At 47.9% G+C, this 21,462-nt stretch overlaps 1 protein-coding gene across 4 annotated transcripts in view; it reads left to right on the forward strand.

Annotated features, from left to right (window-relative positions):
• Positions 1-21,462, forward strand: part of SMOC2 (SPARC related modular calcium binding 2) — a 225,152-nt gene that overhangs the window by 86,174 nt on the left and 117,516 nt on the right. For 2 of the 4 annotated variants that reach the window (XM_024357524.3, XM_016956668.4), the window contains exons 4-6: positions 845-944; positions 16,828-16,875; positions 20,313-20,363. In XM_024357524.3, coding sequence (XP_024213292.1) covers positions 845-944; positions 16,828-16,875; positions 20,313-20,363 — 199 coding nt within the window. Of the gene's footprint in view, positions 1-844; positions 945-16,827; positions 16,876-20,279; positions 20,364-21,462 lie in introns of all 4 variants that reach the window. The other 2 variants (XM_024357523.3, XM_024357522.3) reach the window with 1 other exon arrangement.

The raw sequence follows: 21,462 nt of genomic DNA on the forward strand, positions 1-21,462 counted from the left end.
AATTTAATTTTAGTTTGATTTTAATTATGGGGCGCACACACTAAAAGTCGTGTCTGTGCCAAGCGTGAGCTCCTGGGTCATTCATTCCAACCTGACGGGCCCACAGACATGGAGCTGAGCCAAGTCAAATTCATGTTGTCAGCCAAAGGCACTGTTGAGAAAGTCAGCCAGCTCTCCGTTTTGAGTGTGTCAATGCTGTTAACTCCTTATTAAGGAAAAACAAAGTACTAACATACAATGCTAACTGGCACGGGGGCAGAAAGAGCGGAAAAAACAGCACGGGTTCTGCACTTTGACATGCCTGGGGCCCATTGGGTGATGATGTGAGTTCTGTGTGTTTACATCATCGTTTGGCCTTTGAGAGACAACGAGGGAGAGAACGAGAGAGAGAGGAGCTGGAGCTGAAGGACAGGCTGTTCTGGCCCTGGTTGCAGGGGGAGCGGGCGGTGCAGGCTGCAGAGTGAACACTAAAGAGGCCGAGGTTGCTCTCCTGGCTCTACAGTGGGGAGCTCCTGACCTTCCCGGGCCTCAGTTTCCCCACTCATAAGATGAGGGCTAGGGCTCCATCTGGAAGGCGGTGAGGATTAGTGGCTTCACAGGTAAGGTGTCCAGCCCACACTAGCAGTCAGTAAAGTGCTGATTTGGGCCCCTTTTATCTCTAAAACCCTGGGGTCAAGACCTGCACACTTTCTTTACCAAGGACTCAAATGCTGCCACAGAAGTAGCTCTGGGTATCCCAGGACCCTGTCTGAGCCACTGCCGCAGAAAGCAGAGTGGGCCTCGCAGCCGTGAGGCGCTGCGCCACGGGCCCGGGAGGGCTTACCCGTCCTGTGCTCTCTCGCAGGTCCAGTGTCACAGCTACACGGGATACTGCTGGTGCGTCACGCCCAACGGGAGGCCCATCAGCGGCACCGCCGTGGCCCACAAGACGCCACGGTGCCCGGGTAGGTCTGATGTGCCTTTCCAAGTGGAAGGCTTGAAGGGAATTGGTTTGCCGTTTCTTCTCATCATCTTCCCTGGGTTTACTGATAATTCAAAGGGAAATCCAGTTTGGCCGGCATTGTGAGCCACAGTGGGAATAGATCTCGTCACTGACAAAGCCTACATTTTAGGGAGCCCTTGTTTGTAAGAGGGGAAGGGTGAAGCTGTGTGAATGTATGCATATGGCTGGAGGCCAGCGTACTAAAGGAAGATAGCCCCGCATCTGATCATGATGGGTTACGATGATTCAGGTCCCTTAATTGTTTAAAATAACCGCAAGGACTTGGAGTCACCAGTGGAAATGACCAAATGTTTTCTTTGGCCAAAAAAGTGAAAATTGCTGGTTTTGTATGCATATGTTTTCAAAGAAAAATGGGTCTTTCTTCATAAGTCAATTTCAAAATGGTTTATGTTATTTTATTACTCGTAAGAGGGCTTGATGTACTAAAAGTAATAAAATTAGAAGTTTAAAAATCTGTAAAATATTCTCTTTCCCATTAGTGTTTTTTTTTGCCAATGGTGCTGCAAATGATTTAGATCATTTTTATTTGAAAATAATCTGCAGCCCAAGTTTGATTAATTTGTGGGGGAGACTTATCAGACCATCTATGAAGAAATGCTATGATCTAGCCCTCCAGATTCCTGGATCATATGTATTAAGATAGTCAAAACACATCAATATAAAGCAATAATAAACTACAAAATGTCTCTCCCTGTTTCTCATGTACAATCTTGAAACATTTGCATTTAGAGTTTACCTTTAGATTTATTTTTCTGTTTAAGGGATAGATATCTTTTAATCTGGAATTCTGTTTATTATTCAGATGTTTTTCAAGCTTCCTGAGCCATGGCCCTGGCCAGAACTCATGACCTCTGTAGGTTCCAGGAGAATGAGGGTGTCCACAGTCAGCAATGACATAAGGCCTAATGTTTCCAGCGACTGGCAATGGGGATGCACGATGTGGAATTAAAATATGTTTATTTGTAAAAACTTTTTCTCCAGAGCCTGAATAGTGCTGGAAATATATCTTTAGTTAAGCTGACATGTATACCTAATAGTTCTGTTGCAAACTCACGGAGGAAATGAAACAGAAAAACATCACCAAGATTGACTGGGTCTGTGTGTCCCTCTTTGACTTTGAGAGACACTTTGACTTCCTATTTCCTTCATCCACAAGCAGCATTTTGAGGTGAGCCTTGTTTTACGAAGGGGAAAGCAGTGGGGATAGGGGCATCTATTTCCGTTGCTTTAGTGATATCATCTGATAATTAAGGAGTGTCCCAAAGAACTTTCTTAGAAAACATGTGCAAAATTGGCTGAATTTTGTATGATCTACAAATAGTGGCTTGTTTCTGGAATCAAATCAGTGTACCATCTACTCACGTTGTTACTTCCAACTAGGTCTCAGTATCATCTCACTGTATAGAAATATTCCTTTTTTTAAACTGCCTATGTGGAACGTTTGGTCCAAGGAATGGACTGGGGAAGAGAGTAGACGGCCCTTTGCATATAGAAGTCTGGTGTTTATTGGGCAGCCCATGCGCTGGGTAGGAAGCCAGGCGTGCGAGATGAAAAGCTTCGATGCCGAGGGGCAGTTTCCTTGAGAAGACGGTGCTGTCTGTGAGGGGGGGCAGTGTTTCCACGTTGGGGCAGGGTTCCGCTGGCTGCATCCTTGGTGTTGGCAGGACAAGCGTCCTTCTACCCCTGGTTCACCTGTTCGGTGCAACTAGTATATTCTGCAGGTCTACAGAGTTACGGAAAAACTCTCTTAATCCCCGGCTGTGTTCCAGGCTTCCCCTCCGCACACATGTGGGCACGGCGGAGCCAGTGTCTATGCCAGGGTCACTTTGGAAACTTTATGGAGTCATGGCAAATTGTGGAGAGAATTTTGAAATTGAAGGGAGAATTATGGAGGCGAGAGGTGTTGAGTATACATACCTCCCAAACACAGAGAATTTATCATAAATCTTTTCATACTGGAATTTAACTTCTTCCTGAAAGTTATATAATGCAGAGAAGCAGAGAAGTTAAGTAATGCAGAGAAGCAGAGAAGCGGGCATCACCTGTGAGATCGTGGTCAACAGCGTGGGCCACAGCTGGGCAGTGTCTTGATCTGTAGGCGCCAGGGAGCTGGACCTCTGGGCATACCCTTGGGGGTTCACGGAGAAGTCAGCTCATACACAGAATGGCTAATCTGCAGTATGCACTGTCTGTACATGGCAGGAGTACTTTTCATCAAGTTTACTAAAATTGGGTAAATTTCAGTATTTAATAAATGTTTTTTGCCCTCAAGTTAATACCGAGGTTACCATAGAAGCAGACTCTATAAAAATTTGAAAATCAGACAATGAGATTTAAAATGAGCCGTAGATAGGAGCTGTTTTTCAGAAAGTGCATGTGTGTGTGTTTATGAATAATACATGCAAACGTAACTTGAGGCCAGCCACAGTGGAGGGAAACGGGGGTCCACTGACTGGCATGATTCCTGGAGAGCAGAGAAAGCCCTTGCCCCAAAGCCTCCCAGCTCTTCAGTTGTCTCAGAAAGATCTTTAATAGGAAATGGATTCCTTTATTTCATAATCAGGTATTCTTAAAGCCATGAATGCAAAATACCTAAATTCTTATTAATCCATAAATTCCTATTAATCAGATAATATAATGAGACAATCCAGCAGAAAAACGGCCAAAAGTCTCGAGCAGGCAGCATTTTATTTATAAAGGAAAAAATCCTGATGACCAGTAAAGGCAGGAAAAGGTGCCTAGGATCTTCAGTCCCAGGGAACTGCAAATTAAAGTCACAATTAAAGTCACAGTGCAACACCCCCCCCCCCGCCCCCACACCCACTGCTCTGGCAGAAATGAAAAACCGTGATTCTATGACTTGCTGGTGAGGACAGAGCTGCGGGTGTGGTGGGAACTGGTACTGCCCTTTGCAACATCAGTTTGCCTCTTTGCATGTGGGTGATTAAGATCCCAGCTCTTCCATTCCGGGAGGGAACCCAGGAGAAATGCATTCACCTGTGTGGGAGGAGACCTGGGAGGGCGTCCCCAGCAGTGTTCACGTGAGAACCAAAGCCTGGAAACAGATCTGTGTCCATTGGCGTCTGCCTGGGTGAACACTGGTTCGCTCGGTTCATCCTACAGAGCAGTGAGCAGTGATGAAAAGGTCCAGTGCCTTCCTCAGTGGTGCCATGCGCTAATGTCCTCCTGAGTCCACGGAGCCCCACACGGAGGCACCCCAACCACAAATCCTCCCACAGCTGAGAGTCAGAAAACTCAGCTCCAGCTCTGAGGGATGCATCCAGAGGTGGCAAACCATGAAGACCAGCAGGGAGTGATGGCCACACACGGAGGGCCACGGTTGCTTGCATGCGGTGGAGAGCAGGGGGGTTAATTTTGTGATTGCAGAGGGGGCTGACTTGGGGAGTCCTTTTCCTGCTCTGGAAAATGTCTTCACAGGTTTTGGTTGATAATAATTCATTACGTGTACATTTATTTTTTGTGCACTTTTCTGTATGGGTGTCAATATTTTAGGAATTTAAAATGTTAAAACGTGCAACGCCACTGAAAGCGGTAACGCAGGCTGAATTCTCCCCACATGTACACATTTCTCTAGCGTCCTTCCCTGAGGATGTTTACAGAGGGAATGGGACCAGATGCTTAGGAGCTGGTGGAAGGAGAAGATAGGAAAAGACACATCCCTGAGCCTGAGGGAGGGCTGGGAAGGAAAGACCCAGGGGGGATTTGGGGAACAGGAAAATTAAAGTTTGCCTTTGGGGATGCTCTGGAGAGCTGGAGAGAGCGGGCTGGGCATTGAGGCCCCCCACTTGGCCACGCAGAAGTGCCAGCCATGGCTCACATTCGCCAGGGCCAAACACTGGCTGCCTCATAGCAGCCTAAATTGCAGGGGTTAAACCTACTGTTTTACAGATGAGAAAACCTTCCAAGGTCTCTGTGCTTGGAAGTGGCAGAGCTGGGATGTAAACCTACATCTTTGTCTCCATAACCCATGTTTCTCCCCCAAATACCAAAGTATCAAAATTCTTGGGGCCTTGAATTCCTATTTACACTTGGCTGGAAGTCGGGCGTAGGAGAAGGTGGGCAGAGATGGTCAAGGGCTCTGGAGAGTGGGGTGAGGTTGATGGCAAATGGTGTGGTGCCTTGGATATGGCGAGGACAAGAAGCCGGCTCTCGGAGACGTATCCAAGTCCACTTCATGTTCTGCGCTGCTGAGAGCAGGTGTTTCTTGCTCACAGTTTAGAGATGTATGCGCTTCTCAGAGCCCTGCTGATGTCGACCTGTGGGATCTGTAGATGGCTTTAGGGCAGGTGTTTCTTGCTCACAGTTTAGAGATATATGCACTCCTCAGAGCCCTGCTGATGTCGACCTGTGGGATCTGTAGATGGCTTTATGCTCAGGGAGTGCCCTGCTGCCCCGGTGTTCAAGGAAGGCACAGTAAAGGGCAGGGTTCACACTACATAACAAGCCCTTCATGTCCTTCGTCCTGGGATTGGGGGCCAGCTCCACGTGTCTCCTGAAAGACAGAGTTGGTTCTTATTTCTTCTGTAGGGATTTTCTTTTTGTTTCTTTCTTTTCTTCCTCACCACCACCCCCCCCCCCCGCCCCCACAAAGATTTGAAGCCTAACATTGCTGGGGGCAGGATTAGAGGTTGAAAACAAAGGCCTTTTTGCCAAGAGAGGGTGTTTGCAGCCCATTCTCCAGTATTTGGAAATAGCTTCAGGTTTTTAATCTCATCTCTCCTCTGTAACTGTGCACCCTGACCAAGAGCTGGTTCCTGGCATGAGTACAAAGTAGGTTAAGATATTGTAAGCTGAACCTACATGCAAGATTTTTTAATATTACAATATTCAAAGAATCTTCATATATAGCTTGGTTGGAGTTACGTGTTTGAAGGAAGCTACAGGTTTTGAGTTAGAGAAGAGGGATAGACACAGCCCATGTGTAGTAGCTGGTGCCCATCTTGAGACCCCCAGCCTATCCCTGCCTTCTAAAGTAGGGACCAGGCCTCATACACTGCAGCCATCGGCCTGTTCCGACAGAGTGGACATCTTCCTGTTCCACCTGACACAGCTGTGTCTGGCGTAGAAGGAGTCCTTTCCCATAGCATGGGGAAGAAGACATCTGTTTCTTCCCAATTATTTCCTAACAAGCTCTGTAACATGCAAATTTATAATTTGGTTTTAATTACTAAAGTCTGTGTGATACCTGTGACAGGCAGCAGTAGGTCAGTGGCCTTCTCTAGGAATTGCCTCTGCGGTCTGAATTTCCTCCCCGCTCTAGAAATTTCCTCTCTGCGGTCTGAATTTCCTCCCTGCTCTAGGAATTTCCTCTCTGTGGTCTGAACATGACTATGCGCCCATCTTCACTGTGGATGCTCATCCCAGAGATTTCTAAATCTGGGTTTGGGGAAGGCCCTGTTATAAACGATGGATGATCTTGGAGTCGCATGAATCTCAGTACATGATATACATTTATTTAACTATGACTTCTGCATTCTTCTGCAAGGCCTAAAGTCTTGTCCTCCATCTGAAACGGTGGAACTCCATGCTTGTAGTAGTATCCTAAATGACTTCAGAAAAAAATACACTTCATAAGCCAAAGCTAACTGAATTTTTAATTTTTCACATGAATTTCCCTGGCACTAAGTTAAGGACCCTACATAGCTGAGGGACTTGAAAGGATCACCCAGAATAATTAAATTCCCAAATCCTGAGATCAACGAGGCAGCTGCGTTTGGTCTCCAATGTCTCTGAAGCGCTTCCTGGTAGAAATCATTCAGGGCCAGTGTGCAGTGGCTTGGCTTGACCTGGAGAGCCTGTGCCTTGGAGAGAATCCAGCTTGCTGTTTGTCTCCACCTCAAAATGGCTTTTTCTTTAGCCTTCGTAGGTCTTTTCTTGAAAAGTGAAAGTTATTAAAGTAAAATATTTCAATACCATTGAAAGAAATGTGAAAGAAATTTAAAAGAAAATGTAAAAACAAACAACCTTAAGGAGAAGTAGGAAATGCACCGAAAATTGAGGCCTCTTTCTAGATGGCCATGAAAACAATGAGAGGTGGTCACTTCAGCAGTCAAGCCACAATATCAAATATAAATCTGAATTTTATCTGTTTAAAATACTTGTAGGCAGGGAGTGGTGGCTCTTGCTTGTAATCCCAGCACTGTGGGAGGCTAAGGCAGGGGAATCACTTGAGCCCAGGAGTTTGAGACTAGCCTGCGCAACAAAAGTGAGACCCCCCACCATCTCTACAAAAAATAAAAATTTAAAAATTTAAAACAATTAAAAACTTGTGAATTTTTTTCAGAGAAAAATATGTTAAATTTACTCTGTAACACGTAAATTTATAACACCTTTTATAGTATCGAGGACATTTATTTTACATCCATGATGAGATAAAATAGTAATTTGATACAGCCAACACAGGATTTGTAAAATTTTCAATAAAAGATTCAGATTGAATTCTGAAAGTGTTCAAATGATACTAAATTTAAAAACATAATAATAAATAAAATGTTAAAGAAAAAGACCACAGGGTGTAGGTTTAGTCTGACAAGCCGCTTCAGGCCGACTTGGGAAGAGTGGGAGGTCCCTGCGTCTGCCAGGGCCCGGACTGGAAGTCAGGTTCCCCTGTGTCCCGCCCTGGCCCTTCCCTGGGTGATGACTCCAGAGGCCCTTGGGGCTGAAGCTCCCATCTGGGCCCAGCCTTTCCTCTGCTTCACTTTTCTTTTTAAAGTTGGACTTTATGTTGAGTTATTCACAACTATTCTGATAGACAATATTCTGGTGTAACTTTTTCTATTCAGGAAAAATATTTATTACTTTTAACCTCAGGAAAAAGTACTTTCTGGTGTCTAATACTTGTGTTTTTTTATAATCTGCTCCTCTGTTGTACTTTAGTGTACATTTAGTTTGGCAGCTAATTTGTACTGGAGCCTCACATGAGTTGAGAGCAGTATCCTGTAAAATGGCCCTTTGTTGCACCTCATCTACAAGTGGCTTTTCGCTCCTATTTTCTAATAGTTAATAAAATGCTCCCAAAGAAATCAAGAGGTCTTTGGAAGTAAATGGCCCCAATTTGTATAGGTCTATTTAAAGAATAATGGGTGTGTGCTTCTAGAGATTTTATTTTTATTTATTTATTTATTTATTTATTTATTTATTTATTTATTTATTTTTGAGATGGAGTCTGGCTCTGTCGCCCAGGCTGGAGTGCAGTGGCACAATCTCGGCTCACTGCAACCTCCGCCTCCGGGGTTCAAGCGATTCTCCTGCCTCAGCCTCTGGAGTAGCTGGGACTATAGGCACCCACCACCACGCCCAGCTAATGTTTTGTATTTTTAGTAGAGACGGGGTTTCACCGTGTTAGCCAGGATGGTCTCAATCTCCTGACCTTGTGATCCGCTCACCTTGGCCTCCCAAAGTGCTGGGATTACAGGCAGGAACCACCGTGCCCAGCCTCCAGAGATATTTTATGTACATAAAAACAAGTATATTATTTTTTCTTCTAATTATTTTTTGGACAAATGCTAATTATTTTACAGCACCTTTTTTCACTATATGCAGCTACAACAGTTAAATGTTGCAAAGATTTATGAAACTATTAAAATGTTGTGTGGCCCTTTAGCAAGAGTGGTACAGCTGTACTCAGACATTTTTCTCCTGCCATTGAATCAGGGTCTCAAATCAGAAATCAGTAAATTCAGAACATTCCTTTTATCAGATGCACCTCAAATCAGGAATCCCAACTGTTTAAAGGCAGAATCACTAGGATAGAAAAAGACCCACGAAGCATAAAAGCCGGTGCCACAAAGTCCACCGAAACCCTCCTCCAAGTCCATAAATAACATAAAGGTTCACTGAGCAAAAACAAATGGATTGCGTTTGGTTTCTTCATCCACATAAACACCGAAGTGGCAAAACTGAGGTTGAGCTGGAGGTGAGGATGGCAGGAGAGAGGCAGCGCCGCCGGGGGAAGATGGGAGGGAGACGCATGAGCAGTGACAGTGATCCTGGGGACACGTGAGGAATAACGCAGCAGCCATGCAGCTTCACGGCACAGGGGCGCCGCCGGGGGAAGATGGGAGACGCATGCGCAGAGACAGTGATCCTGGGGACACGTGAGGAATAACGCAGCAGCCATGCAGCTTCACGGCACAGGGGCGCCGCCGGGGGAAGATGGGAGACGCATGCGCAGAGACAGTGATCCTGGGGACACGTGAGGAATAACGCAGCAGCCATGCAGCTTCACAGCACAGGGGCGCCGCCGAGGGAAGATGGGAGGGAGACGCATGAGCAGTGACAGTGATCCTGGGGACACGTGAGGAATAACGCAGCAGCCATGCAGCTTCACGGCACAGGGGCGCCGCCGGGGGAAGATGGGAGACGCATGCGCAGAGACAGTGATCCTGGGGACACGTGAGGAATAACGCAGCAGCCATGCAGCTTCACAGCACAGGGGCGCCGCCGAGGGAAGATGGGAGGGAGACGCATGAGCAGTGACAGTGATCCTGGGGACACGTGAGGAATAACGCAGCAGCCATGCAGCTTCACGGCACAGGGGCGCCGCCGGGGGAAGATGGGAGACGCATGCGCAGAGACAGTGATCCTGGGGACACGTGAGGAATAAGGCAGCAGCCATGCAGCTTCACGGCACAGGGGCCCGGCCGTTCTCTCTGGATTCTGGCTCTAATTTTCACATGTGCCAGCCTCACTCGGAGGGCCTGATGGGCCCAGGCTGTGCCGGCTCCTGGAGTTTCTGGCCTGGCAGGTCTGTCGTGTGGCCAAAGTTTGCTTTCTGCCGAGTTTCCAGGCAGCGCTGGTGCTCGTGGCTGGCCCCACACTCCAAGCCCTGGATTGAGGTGAGGGGCCTCACTCAGAGGAACACAGGCCCACAGGGCAGCCATCCATGACCATCTCAACACGGGATCCTAGGATGGTCAAGGGGCCAGTGGGGGAGCCTGTGGCTGCCAGGGCCCCTCCTGATCCCGGGTGAGGGACGTCTTGCCTGCTTGGGGTCCTGGCCTGGCCATGCAGCTCAAGGCTGAGACAAAGAAGGAGTACTTGGGAGCAGTGCCTTCAGAGGCTGACAGGAGCTGGCGGGTAAGGAGGTGGGTGGGTCCCAGGGCACGGTGCCTGTGACTCTGAATGTCCCGCATGGGCCAGGGGGTGAAGCTCAGCCTCACGGTGACCCAGGGCCTCCCTGGGATGAGGCAGGAAGGAGGTCCTACCACTTCCAGTCATGTTGTCTTGAGGATTATTTGACCATGGGCACTCAGGAAAGTAGAAAATAGGTGATATTCCTCCTGCGCAAATTGCTTCTCCACTAAGCCTCCCCCGGACTCAGTGTGGAGAGGGGAGATGAGGTGGGAGGAGCTAAGGGCAGTGTGGGCCTGGGCTGTGCCACCCCCTGGGGGTACTGTGGACCTGGGCCGTGCAGTCCCTGCTCCAGAATGCCCCCAACAAGGAGTGCGTGCAAGTCCTGCTTGGCCCCAACCTGTGGCCGCGGTGAGGCTCAGGGATGGGACCCGGTGAAGTCGGATAGAGCAGAGGCATTCCCTGAGTTCTGGCAGCAGGACTACAGAAGACAGGTGTTGTGTGTGTCTGAAGCCTAGGGTATACACCCTGGCAGGGTCGGGGCTCCTGCCAGTGTCAGGACAAGAGTGAAAATGAAGGTGGCAGCTCTCAAGGTACAGGGGAGACAAGCCCGTGGTCACCTCCCTCGGCCGGCCAGTGCCGGGATTCTGGCTCATGCCAAGGAGACCCCGACTGGTCCAAAGGCCTTGTCTATTTCTTAGCTGTAAGCCGGTCCTATCTAGGGAGAGCAGTGTTCATCCTAATACAGCACTCTGCAGGCTTGAGAAGCACTTGCTTAGCTGAAAGCCGGTCCTGTTTAGAGAGAGCAGTGTCTGTCCTAATACAGCACTCTGCAGGCTGTGAGAAGACTTGCTTAGCTGAAAGCTGGTCCTATTTAGGGAGAGCAGCGTCTATCCTAATACAGCACTCTGCAGGATGTAAGAAGCACGTTCTGTTCTTCGCTAGGACTCACCCCAGGAGGCCGAGTGGCTGGTTGGCTTCTCACAGGCCTGGAGCCCCTGAGAACACAGGACCGCTGCCCTGGGGCCGAGAGACATATGCCCTCGGTCCTCTGGCAGGACACCCTCCCTGCCACGGCCAGTCTTGCAGTCTAAGGAGTGCAGAGGAGTCTCAGGCGGCTGGAGCCCACAGGGTGGATGGATGCAGTTCTGTCAGCACGAAGGGGAAAGGGCCTGGCCTGGAGTTCACCTCCCCTGCCCTCGGAGGGGCACCTGGGGACAGTTTCTCAGCCCTCCCAAGCCCACCTGTGTGACATGGCAGGGAAGCCCAGAGGCACTTCCTCACCCTGGAATCTGGGGAGTGGGGTGAGCTCTGCTGGAATCTGGGGGAATGGGGTGACCACTGCTGGGATGTGGGGGAGTGGGGTGACCCCTGCTGGAATGTGGGGGAGTGGGGTGACCGCTGCTGGAATCTGGGGGAGTGGGGTGACCGCTGCTGGAATATGGGGGAGTGGGGTGACCCCTGCTGGAATCTGGGGGGGCCGGGTGACTCCTGCTGGAATGTGGGGGAGTGGGGTGACTCCTGCTGGAATCTGAGGAGCAGAGTGACCCCTGCTGGAATCTGGGGGGGCCGGGTGACTCCTGCTGGAATGTGGGGGAGTGGGGTGACCCCTGCTGGAATCTGGGGGGGCCGGGTGACCCCTGCTGGAATCTGGGGGGGCCGGGTGACCCCTGCTGGAATCTGGGGGGGCCGGGTGACTCCTGCTGGAATCTGGGGGAGTGGGGTGACCGCTGCTGGAATATGGGGGAGTGGGGTGACCGCTGCTGGAATATGGTGGAGTGGGGTGACTGCTGCTGGAATGTGGGGGGAGTGGGGTGACCGCTACTGGAATCTGGGGGAGTGGGGTGACCCCTGCTGGAATCAGGGGAGTGGGGTGACCCCTGCTGGAATCTGGGGGAGTGGGGTGACCCCTGCTGGAATCTGGGGGAGTGGGGTGACCCCTGCTGGAATCTGGGGGAGTGGGGTGACCCCTGCAGAAGCAGGTGTTTTGGTGCAGATAAAAAGGCCCGTTAGAGGAGAGGGCTGCTGACCACATCCCCGGAGTCCTCAGCAGCAGAGATGAGCCCCAAGGTCAGGTTTTCTGTTGTCCTATCCCAGGTGGTTCAGGAACGCCGGCAGTCAACCCAGGAAAACCACCAGGGGACTGAGTCGCTTCCTCCCTTCGCTTTGGGCAGTGCTCAGTAACTGTGGCTCGTGCTCCCTGACACTGACGGGACCTGGATGGCCACATGAAATGCCCGCATGTTCCCTCTCAGTCTTCATGCTGACTGAAGCATGAGATTGCAAAAAATGTAGATGGCTTCTCTATTTCCTCCCCTGATTTTATATATTCTTAGATCAAAAAAACTTAAATTTTATTTATAAACATGAAAATCACTGTGTGTAGAAAACCATCTCTTGTCTAGCCAGAGAGGCACCTGTTTGAGCTGCCACTGACAGAGAATCCCCACGGGGCTGGCCGGCTTTCTTGAACTCCGACTCCAAGGGCATCTCCATGCCAGCGCCCAGACAGGCAGCTCCGTCCCACTGCACCGTTTCAGACACCACCCTTTTCCACCCTTCTCACCACCCCTTGGTCTGTTCATAACTGGGAAGGGTCATGAGATCAAATCGTGGATCTGATGCCAACCAGAGCCGACAAGCCTCACAGGCCACACTGTGCATGGTGTCTGGGTCCCAGGACAGCGGGCTCAGGCCCTCCACACCGGCTCTAGCAGGCTGCTGCCTGAGAGAGCCCTGCCAGGTGGGCAAGCCCAGTGGGGACAGAACGCTCCTAACAGGTGGGGCTTGCAGGGGGGCACTTCCAGCATCTGGAGCAGCTAGGCATCCCTGTGGTGGTGGATGGGCTGTGTGTTGCTCTCTGCCAGCCTGTGCATGGTCTCCTGGCCCTCCCGATCCACTCTCCCTTCTTTTCTGGCCCATGCCTACTCACCCCTTTACTCTTCCTCAGAGAGGCCTTTCTACTCAAAGTCAGCTCTCCTGAGGACTGAAAAAGCAGGCCCTGGATCCTGGCTCTGCCGCTTCCTAAGTGGCCCTGGGCCAGTTACTTACCCCTCTGGTCTCACTTTCCTTGTCTGTATAACGGGCATGATGGCAGTCCCACCTCGCAGGGCTGGCATCTACATTAAATGACTTCAAGTCTGTGAAGGACATAGCAGGGATTGGCACACAGTAAGAGCTATATAGACATCAGCTGTGTACACAGTTGCAATAGACATTGCTTGAGTAAATTCTGTTTAATGCCCGCCTCCCCAAATTGGACTAAAGTGTGTAGTGCTGCGTCCCTGCCATCGTTTCCTGTGGACACGTGACAGGTGTGTATGAGGGGGTGAGCCCAGGAATGAATGAATGCACATAAGGTGATGGCGGCGAGGGCCTGAGGGCTGCAGGCCATTTGGTGCCCTCCTAGAGGCTGCTCTGTTTTGGATGGCTTGGTCTGAGTGGGGAGCATTGCTCTTCCGGAGGGGACCTCTCCCCAGCTGCGTGTCCAGCAGAGCATGTGGAGAGGCAGCTTCCGATGGCGCACACAGCACATCTTTGGTGAACATTCATTGCGCACTCCTATGTGTGGGTTGCTCTGCTAGGTCCATTCAGCTGTACTTGGTGGGTTTTCACCACACTGCCCACTCCAGAGATGAAGAAACAGAGGTTTCGAGTGGTGAAGGTGCCTGGCCAGGGGCACGGAGCTAGGAGGGAGGGACGTTTGTTCTGCTGCCCATGCCCTGTCTTCTCCCTGCAGCGCCACATCCTCAGAAATTGGCACCCTCTTTCCTGTCACCCTCATGTTGTCCTGATGAGAGGATGGGAGGGCAGGAACCTTGAGAAAAGCCCGATAGCACAGAGACGCCGTCTAGACTAGAGAACACAGCCCTTGCTGTTCCCTTTTCTTTTTCTCTCGCCTCCCTCATCTGATGCTGTAAACCTGCCCCCAGGATGTGAAGTTCTCGGAAGGGGTGAGCCGCAGGCTTGTTTAGCTGCTCTGAAGGAGGACTCCCTGCAGGGAGCTGCCCCTCACCCCTCTCACGTCTGTGCCGCAGACCTCCCTCTCCTCACTCAAGTGGGAAGGGCGTCTGGAAGGAGCTTATGCAAACCACTGCCTCCATCAGCATAACACCGTTCCCTCCACTGGGCTGTTCTGGTAACACGTTGTTAAGGCTGAGAGCGGCTGGATTTGAACCAAGTGCTTAGAGCTACAAGACTTAACAGCTATTATTCCTCCCTTAAACCAGAGACGTTTCCTCACATTGTACTTTGTGGCTTCTTCCACCAGAAATTCATATCCCCATTATGACAAAACCCACCCCTTTAGAATAGCATTTAGATGGGATGGGATCTCACAAATGGGAGCAATTCAGATGTGTCCTTTGGAATCCAAGGCTGAGGGGGATCACTTAGCAATCTCTTTGTGTCTGTGAACGGCAAGCAGATCCTTAAGGTCCAGCCTCCAGCCTGGGGTTCACAGAGGTGTTCACTGTCTGCAGACACTGTGCGTATCAGTCAACCCTTCTTTCTCGGCCCCTTTTCTGCAAGTACAGCCGGCAATCTTGCTTGTTATAAACACTTGGAAGTTCAGCAAATCCTTATCTCCAGAAAAATGCAATGACAGCATCAGAGTTGCTTTCTTGGGTCTGGATTGGTGTGCTTGCATGGCTCTGCTGGCCTGTGGAAATATGTGGAGCTATTTTCCCATCGTGGAGGCCAGGATCTTACAGGAAGGCAGGGGCAGGAAGGTTGGGCATCATCTTTTCATCCCAAGGTAGTTAAAAGGTGAAGTCAATGCACTATCAGGATCTCCTCCAATTTCTGTCTTGTAAAATATTTGAGTCATGAATCATGGAGCAGGTTATCAAGGGACACTGGGTTCTGTCATATGAAGAACAAGATCAAACTAACTTTGTGTGGACTTATTTAAGGAAACACTGATTCAATGCAAGGGCCCAATGAGAAAGCCACAGTGCTGGTTGGCTCAGAGACAGAGGCTGCCTGAGGGTAGAGAATGTTTAAATGTTGGATTCTGACCTCAGCCGAAATTTTGAATTTGCAGTCTGTACTGTTCTGTCTGTACAGTGCAAAATATTTTCTTATTTCAATTGAGAAACTCTCTCATGAAAGATATTCTAATTATTAGCATATTTACATTTTCCTTACGATATTAAAACCTGCACAGAAATATTCAGAAATATTATCAAAATATGATCATTTCCCGTCAAAAGTAGAAAATACTTTTTGCCTCTTTCGGGAACACATGATAAAAATAAACTGATGACTGAATAGCTTAAGCTCTTTAAGAAATGTGGATTTGTAAAGAGATGGTCCAAAAGGGAGAAACAAGCAAAGGAGGATTTTGAGAGCTTCAGGAGGTGGCCACACAGTGAGGTTAGCTTTGTATCCTAGGGTATTCTTACCAAGAAAAACCTTGTATTGCAAGGCCTGGAAACAATGTAATATGTAACCAAATGGTAACAGTAACAGCTGGGAAAGAGAGAAAGGCTGGCTTTGGCAGATGAACCAGGAGAATTGTGTTCCTTTTTATCCCCTGGGGACACTAAATTCCCAAACGCATATTATTTAGTTATTTTTAGATATTCAGCCTGCAGGGAAACCGCTGAGAACATTCCTGTGTAAATCCTCATTCAGCTTTCTGAAGTCAGCATTGTCTGATGAGTACCTGTTACAGAGGAGGGTTTGGGGTGGCTGCGCTGTGTTCCTTCATAGGAACCGTTGACATGTGTTTAGGGGTGTCTGGGCACTGCGACCTCGAGGCAGTGTCCGCTGAGAGTGCCAGAGGATGGATGGCGCCTTGAAGTTACTCCGTTTCTCTGCCATCCAATGAATTGCTTTTAAATTTCCTGCCACATTACTATTGCAGTTCCCAAAAATAAGATAAACATCCTCAAAATGTCATAAGCTATATTTTTAATGTGAATGTTGGTCTGTATTTCTGTCATATGCAAAATTGAAAAAAAAAGAAAACAAAAACAAATAATTTCAAGTTCTAAGATGTTTCCACTGAGGAGTTTTACTGGGCATGTGTATGGCTATGGGAATTCCATGTTAATTCTAAACAGAATATTCAACTGCCAGTAAACTCTGAGAAGAACTATTTTTGTTTCTCGAGTTGGTATTCTAATGAAGAGGGGGAAGTGGATCCATATAGTGGCTTCAGTCTGTTGGAAGAGAAAGAACTACACTTTCTATTTGTAATATGCATCTTTCAGCATCATATAAACATTTAAACTTGGTCACACATTAGTTAATAGATTTTCGATACTCTACCAAAAGGTAGTTCCTCGCCATTCTCCTCTATAAATCAGAATCAAGCTGAAATCAGGGTTTTTAGTTATCTTTGGTTGTGTAACGTCTTAAGATTTTAAAAACGTTTCCTTTTTTACCTAATTCACTTCAGTACCCCAACAGGGGTATGTGTGTTATGGCTAAGATGACATTTTTCAGGTGAAGAGACTAATATATTGGGTTTTAAGGTCTTATATGCATGTGCAACCCCTTAGCGCCAGAAGTAGAAACTAATCTTTTGTTTCTGAGTCCAGGGTCTGAGTGTTTAGGTGACAGTGTCCCCTCAGGGTACTAGACAGCTTACAGAATTTAAGTAGAACGTGCCAAAGCACAGCAAATTAGTCAAAATGGAGCAAAAATATGTGCATAACTTAATTTGTGATGGCCATTTAAGAGTCCAAAATAATTTCATTTCACTCCTTATTTTCCTCTTTTAGGTTCTGTAAATGAAAAGTTACCCCAACGCGAAGGCACAGGAAAAACAGGTAACTATCTTAGAATAAATGTCTATGATGATATGTAACATCTAACTTATGCCGTGAAATAACTTCTCAAGTTAAAGTTGAAACATCCACCAGTGATGATGATGAGAGCCGAACCAGTTTGTTACTTCTGTATTCATTCAGCAATGCCATTCACTCACGATCACCAGCTCTGTTGGGCCTGTGCTCCGCTGGGGTTGCTGGTGTTGGACCTGTGCTCTGAGGCTTGTTTCGGGACCAACGGCAGATGCTGTTAGGACCCCCTGGAGCCTCCCAGTCTGTGACTGTGGAGAGGGCTGAGGCTCAGTATTTTGGCTCCCTGTGGGATTCTAAACCATTGCAGTTATTGAGGACCCTGATAAAGATGCCTCAACTCCTCCCCACAAGGAGGAAGAGGAAGAGTTTTTCTACCTACAGCAATCCCTGCCTCTGAGACTGGTACAAACAAGAGCTGAACAGAACCCTTAACCTTAAACATCATGTCACAGCCTGCAGGTCCTGTTTCGAGGTCTGCGGGGTCTGTCACATGCCCACCATGACCCCCCTGGGAAAGTCTCCATCCTCTTCTCTGCCCTTGCTTCGGCCAACACCCTTCAGTACCAGGACACATTTCTGCTTTTCTCTTACATCAGCCTTTAAAGTCAGACGTTGTTTTCAAGATGAGAAGAAATACTTTAGTACCAAAATTTTAGGTACTTTTCTTTTCTAGTGTAGGTTACAGTGTAATGAACCAGTAACAAACAAAAATAATATAAAGACAGACCAGGCCGAGGCAGGCAGATCACCTGAGGTCAGGAGTTTGAGACCAGCCTGGCCAAAATGGTGAAACGCCATCTCTACTAAAAAGACAAAAATTAACCAGGCATGGTGGCGCATGCCTGTAATCCCAGGTAGTCAGGAGGCTAAGGCAGGAGAATTGCTTGAGCCCAGGAGATGGAGGTTGCGGTGAGCCGAGATCACGCCACTGCACTCCAGCCTGGGCAACAGAGTGAGATTCTGTCTCAAAAACAAAAACAAAAAAAATAAAAATAAAAATCGGAGTTTTATTCAACCAATCCCTTCTGCATGTGTGGAAACTGTGGTGGGGCCCATCCCTGCCCTGGAAAATCCTTTGCAAAAAGAGTTCTGTATTACTAGGACACTGACATTTTGGAGGGACAAGCTGGCATGAAAGTAAATGTCAGGCTTTCTGTCCAGAGGGTGCCTGCCAAGGATGAGGCAGGACTGGCTTCCTGGAAGGGGAAATATGTAACAGGTGTGAGCTGGAACAGAAGAAGCCTCACAGTCAAGGAAGATAGCTCATTTTCCAGCCAAAAAATGATGACAGGCATAATGGGGACACTGGGTTGGGGGAGGGTTTATGTTTGGAAAGGAAGGGGTAAAGTTGCATAGAGCAATAGTGTGAGCTGCGTGAATTGAGTCGAGAAGATAATGGTGTGGGTATGTCAACCTTTGTAGAGAAAGGAAGGGACAATCTCATGATTAGGAAAATTAATCAAATGTGGAGAGGGAGGAGGAGATGGAAGGATCATCGTCTTTCAGAGGGCATTTCTTAATCCTGTTTATTGTGATATTTATTGTACCCACTGTAAAAAAAAAAAATCTAGAGGAATTAGTACATGGGCATGAAAGTGAGTTAAGGAAAGAACACACCCCCCACTTTAGGCCGGAATACGCAGAGGGGATACCTGGATTAAGCAACAGAGCTGGTTTCCAGACACAAATAAGACACTTCACACACTCTGATAGAGAGAAAGTAAAAAATGCACAGCTCTTCGAGATTTTTGTTTTATTTCCTTAAGGCTGACTTCAGCAGCCACCAATGGCCTTGTTTGTTGGGACAGAGCCACCCCATCTGTGAGGGACGGGGGCATGGAGTAGGGCCCATGATGACCGTGCTGAGGAGGGAAGCATGGACAGGGCAGGAAGTGGAGCGGCCTCTGGTGCCCAGAATCAGGGCTGGGAGGAGGAACGGCAGTGGGCCCATTACTCACCCTGTCCTCAGGCCACACCTGCCCTCCCTGCCTGCCATTCAGGCTGAGCTTTCAGACTGGTCTGGCCCCAGTGACTGGGGAACGGGCTGGTGGTCCCAGAGTGGTGACTTGGTGAGGCCTCAGCAAAAACACACAACAGTAATAATGTATTTGATTGTCCTCATTCCAAAAAATTTCAAATATGTTCTTTTAAGACTTTTTGTATGTTCTTGTGTTTAAAATATGTTTCCCATTTTGTTTTATTTTCTTGGAAGAAGATTGTAAAATATTCAACCACAGAATATTCCTAGTTTATTGTTATTATCAGTGTTAGACTTGGATATTTCAAATAACTGATGTTACATTTTTGTCAGTATTTTGATAGCTAGCAAACTGTTTTTGAGAGATTGCTCAATGTTAAATTTTTTTGAAAATCTGTTTTGATTTTCCCCCTAAAAAGTCTTATGAGAAACTTTATTCTTTAGACCACTGGGAAGTTCATGACTTAGTTATCTACATAAGCCTTGTATCTGGCCCTCATCTTTGCCACTTTTTCCTATATTTCAATCCAAAAGTTATTTAACAAAATGATATAAGCAAGCTTCAGTGAAAAAAAAAAAAAAAAAGGATGATCCTGAGAGCACCACAGTGCCTTGTGATTGCCTCCTGGGTGGGGCCCTGAGTGTCTGGAGAAGGACTCCTGACTCACGGGCCCCACCATCCTGCCAGGTCTCTGAGCCATTTAAAACCTCTTTCTTTACCAGGGGGCCCAATGTGTGTGTGTCAATTAATTAAATACAGATTCTTCACTTGGAAAATGCGAGTCTATGGGTGGTGTAGGGGCCTGTGACACCCCAGTCCGCCCTTGCCTCCATTCTCCGATTACTTTCGCCCTGTCCCCTCTACCCCGTGCCCCACTCACATCCTTACTTAGATTATGCCATGGCAGCAGTGGAGAGAGGGAGGGCCAGAGGTGTAGAAAGGGGTCCAGGATTCTCCAACCCTTGCCTTTCTCTTGGGGAAGACAGAGGGTGTGTTAAGGGTACAGGGCTCTGCTCAACCCCACCCCAGTCCCTGCCAAGCCCTCTTTTGTAACCTCCAGTGGCCTGAATTTATGACTTCTCTTTCCCAGGGCTAGACTTTCTTTACTCTAATTATTTTGATTCCTTCCTCATCTGCCCTATGGCCTGTGATTGGCTCTGATAGTTTAGAACTGATCGGATATTTTCCACGTGAAGTTAGGTCAGTGTCTAGCCTCGAGCATTTTAAGTAGCCGTTCACTCAAGACTGGTATAGTCATTCCAGCCACAGCTGCAGGCAGCATCGTGTTGGGTCTGTGTGGGGTTGCTGTTGTGGTTGATCTGTGGGGACTGAGTGCAAGTCCTCAGCATCCACCCGTATGCACACTTACTTAACTTACTCTCATAATTGTAGTCTCCTTGCAAATCTTTTCCGTTCTGAATTCAGATGATGCCGCAGCTCCAGCGTTGGAGACTCAGCCTCAAGGAGATGAAGAAGGTGAGCCGGGGTGGGGATTGCACAGTCTGGGTTGGGGAGGAGCGCGAGGGACGGCATGGAGCTGGGAAGTGGAGCGAGTCATCTTGTTAGAGCTCCGTTCAGTATGGAGTGTAACATGCCAGACACAGAGAGAAAAGACCACGTGATCTTACTTATATGTGGAATCTATTTAAAAAAAAACAAACAAAACTCCAATAGTGAGAAGAGGAAAACAGCAAGCCGAAAGGTGGTCACCAAGGGTAGGGTAGGATGGAGAAAATAGAGAGATGAGGTCAGAGGCTGCAAAGCTGCAGTTATGTGGGATGGACAAGTCCACACATCCAGCGTACAGCACAAGGAATCTAGTTAGTGATGAAATGACAATGGATGGCATACCACACATCCAGCACATAGCATGAGGAATATACTTAATGATGAAATGGCAACAGATGGCATAGTAAACATTTCCTAGCCACACGCCCGTGAAGTAACTGTGAGATGCTGGGTATGTGAATTGCTTGGCTGTAGAAATAATTTCGCTGGGTAAATGTGTATCTAAACATCATGATGTTAGACAGGGATAAAAGAGCAAACTCAAGCAGAAACGGATTGTGTGTGGCCGTGTCCAGCCTTATGAGGGCACCCACTGTTTTTCCTGACGTCTTTGGAGTGAGGGATTTTCAGATATTGCCATGGTGCATTCTCATGAGGGTTTCGTTAAATACACATTTCTAAGTTGAAATTTTACAGTTTGGATAATATAAAATGTATGGCCATTTTCCCTGTTTACATTTCACATCTTTACAAGTGGTCATAACAAGGATAGATTTCCTGTTTTTACCTTTAATACATTGTCTTAGGTATTTACCAGTGTATAAAAATTATCAGGTCAAAGGGAACCAGGGTTTAAAGGCAAAGTGTAAGGAGTACACAGTATAAATTAACAAAACCTTAAAATGTAGAACTGCATTATGCTTTGCAAATAATAATAATGACTAATGCTGCATGGTCCTAAGCGCTACACAATGTGTGATCTGCTGCCATGAGTCCCTGGACCTTCTGAATGCCCTTCCGCAGATGAGAGCCCTGTGGCAATTGACCCAAGTCCATCTGGGTGTAA

This window comes from Pan troglodytes, chromosome 5 (assembly GCF_028858775.2).
Source record: "Pan troglodytes isolate AG18354 chromosome 5, NHGRI_mPanTro3-v2.0_pri, whole genome shotgun sequence".
NCBI classification, from domain to species: Eukaryota; Metazoa; Chordata; class Mammalia; order Primates; family Hominidae; genus Pan; species Pan troglodytes.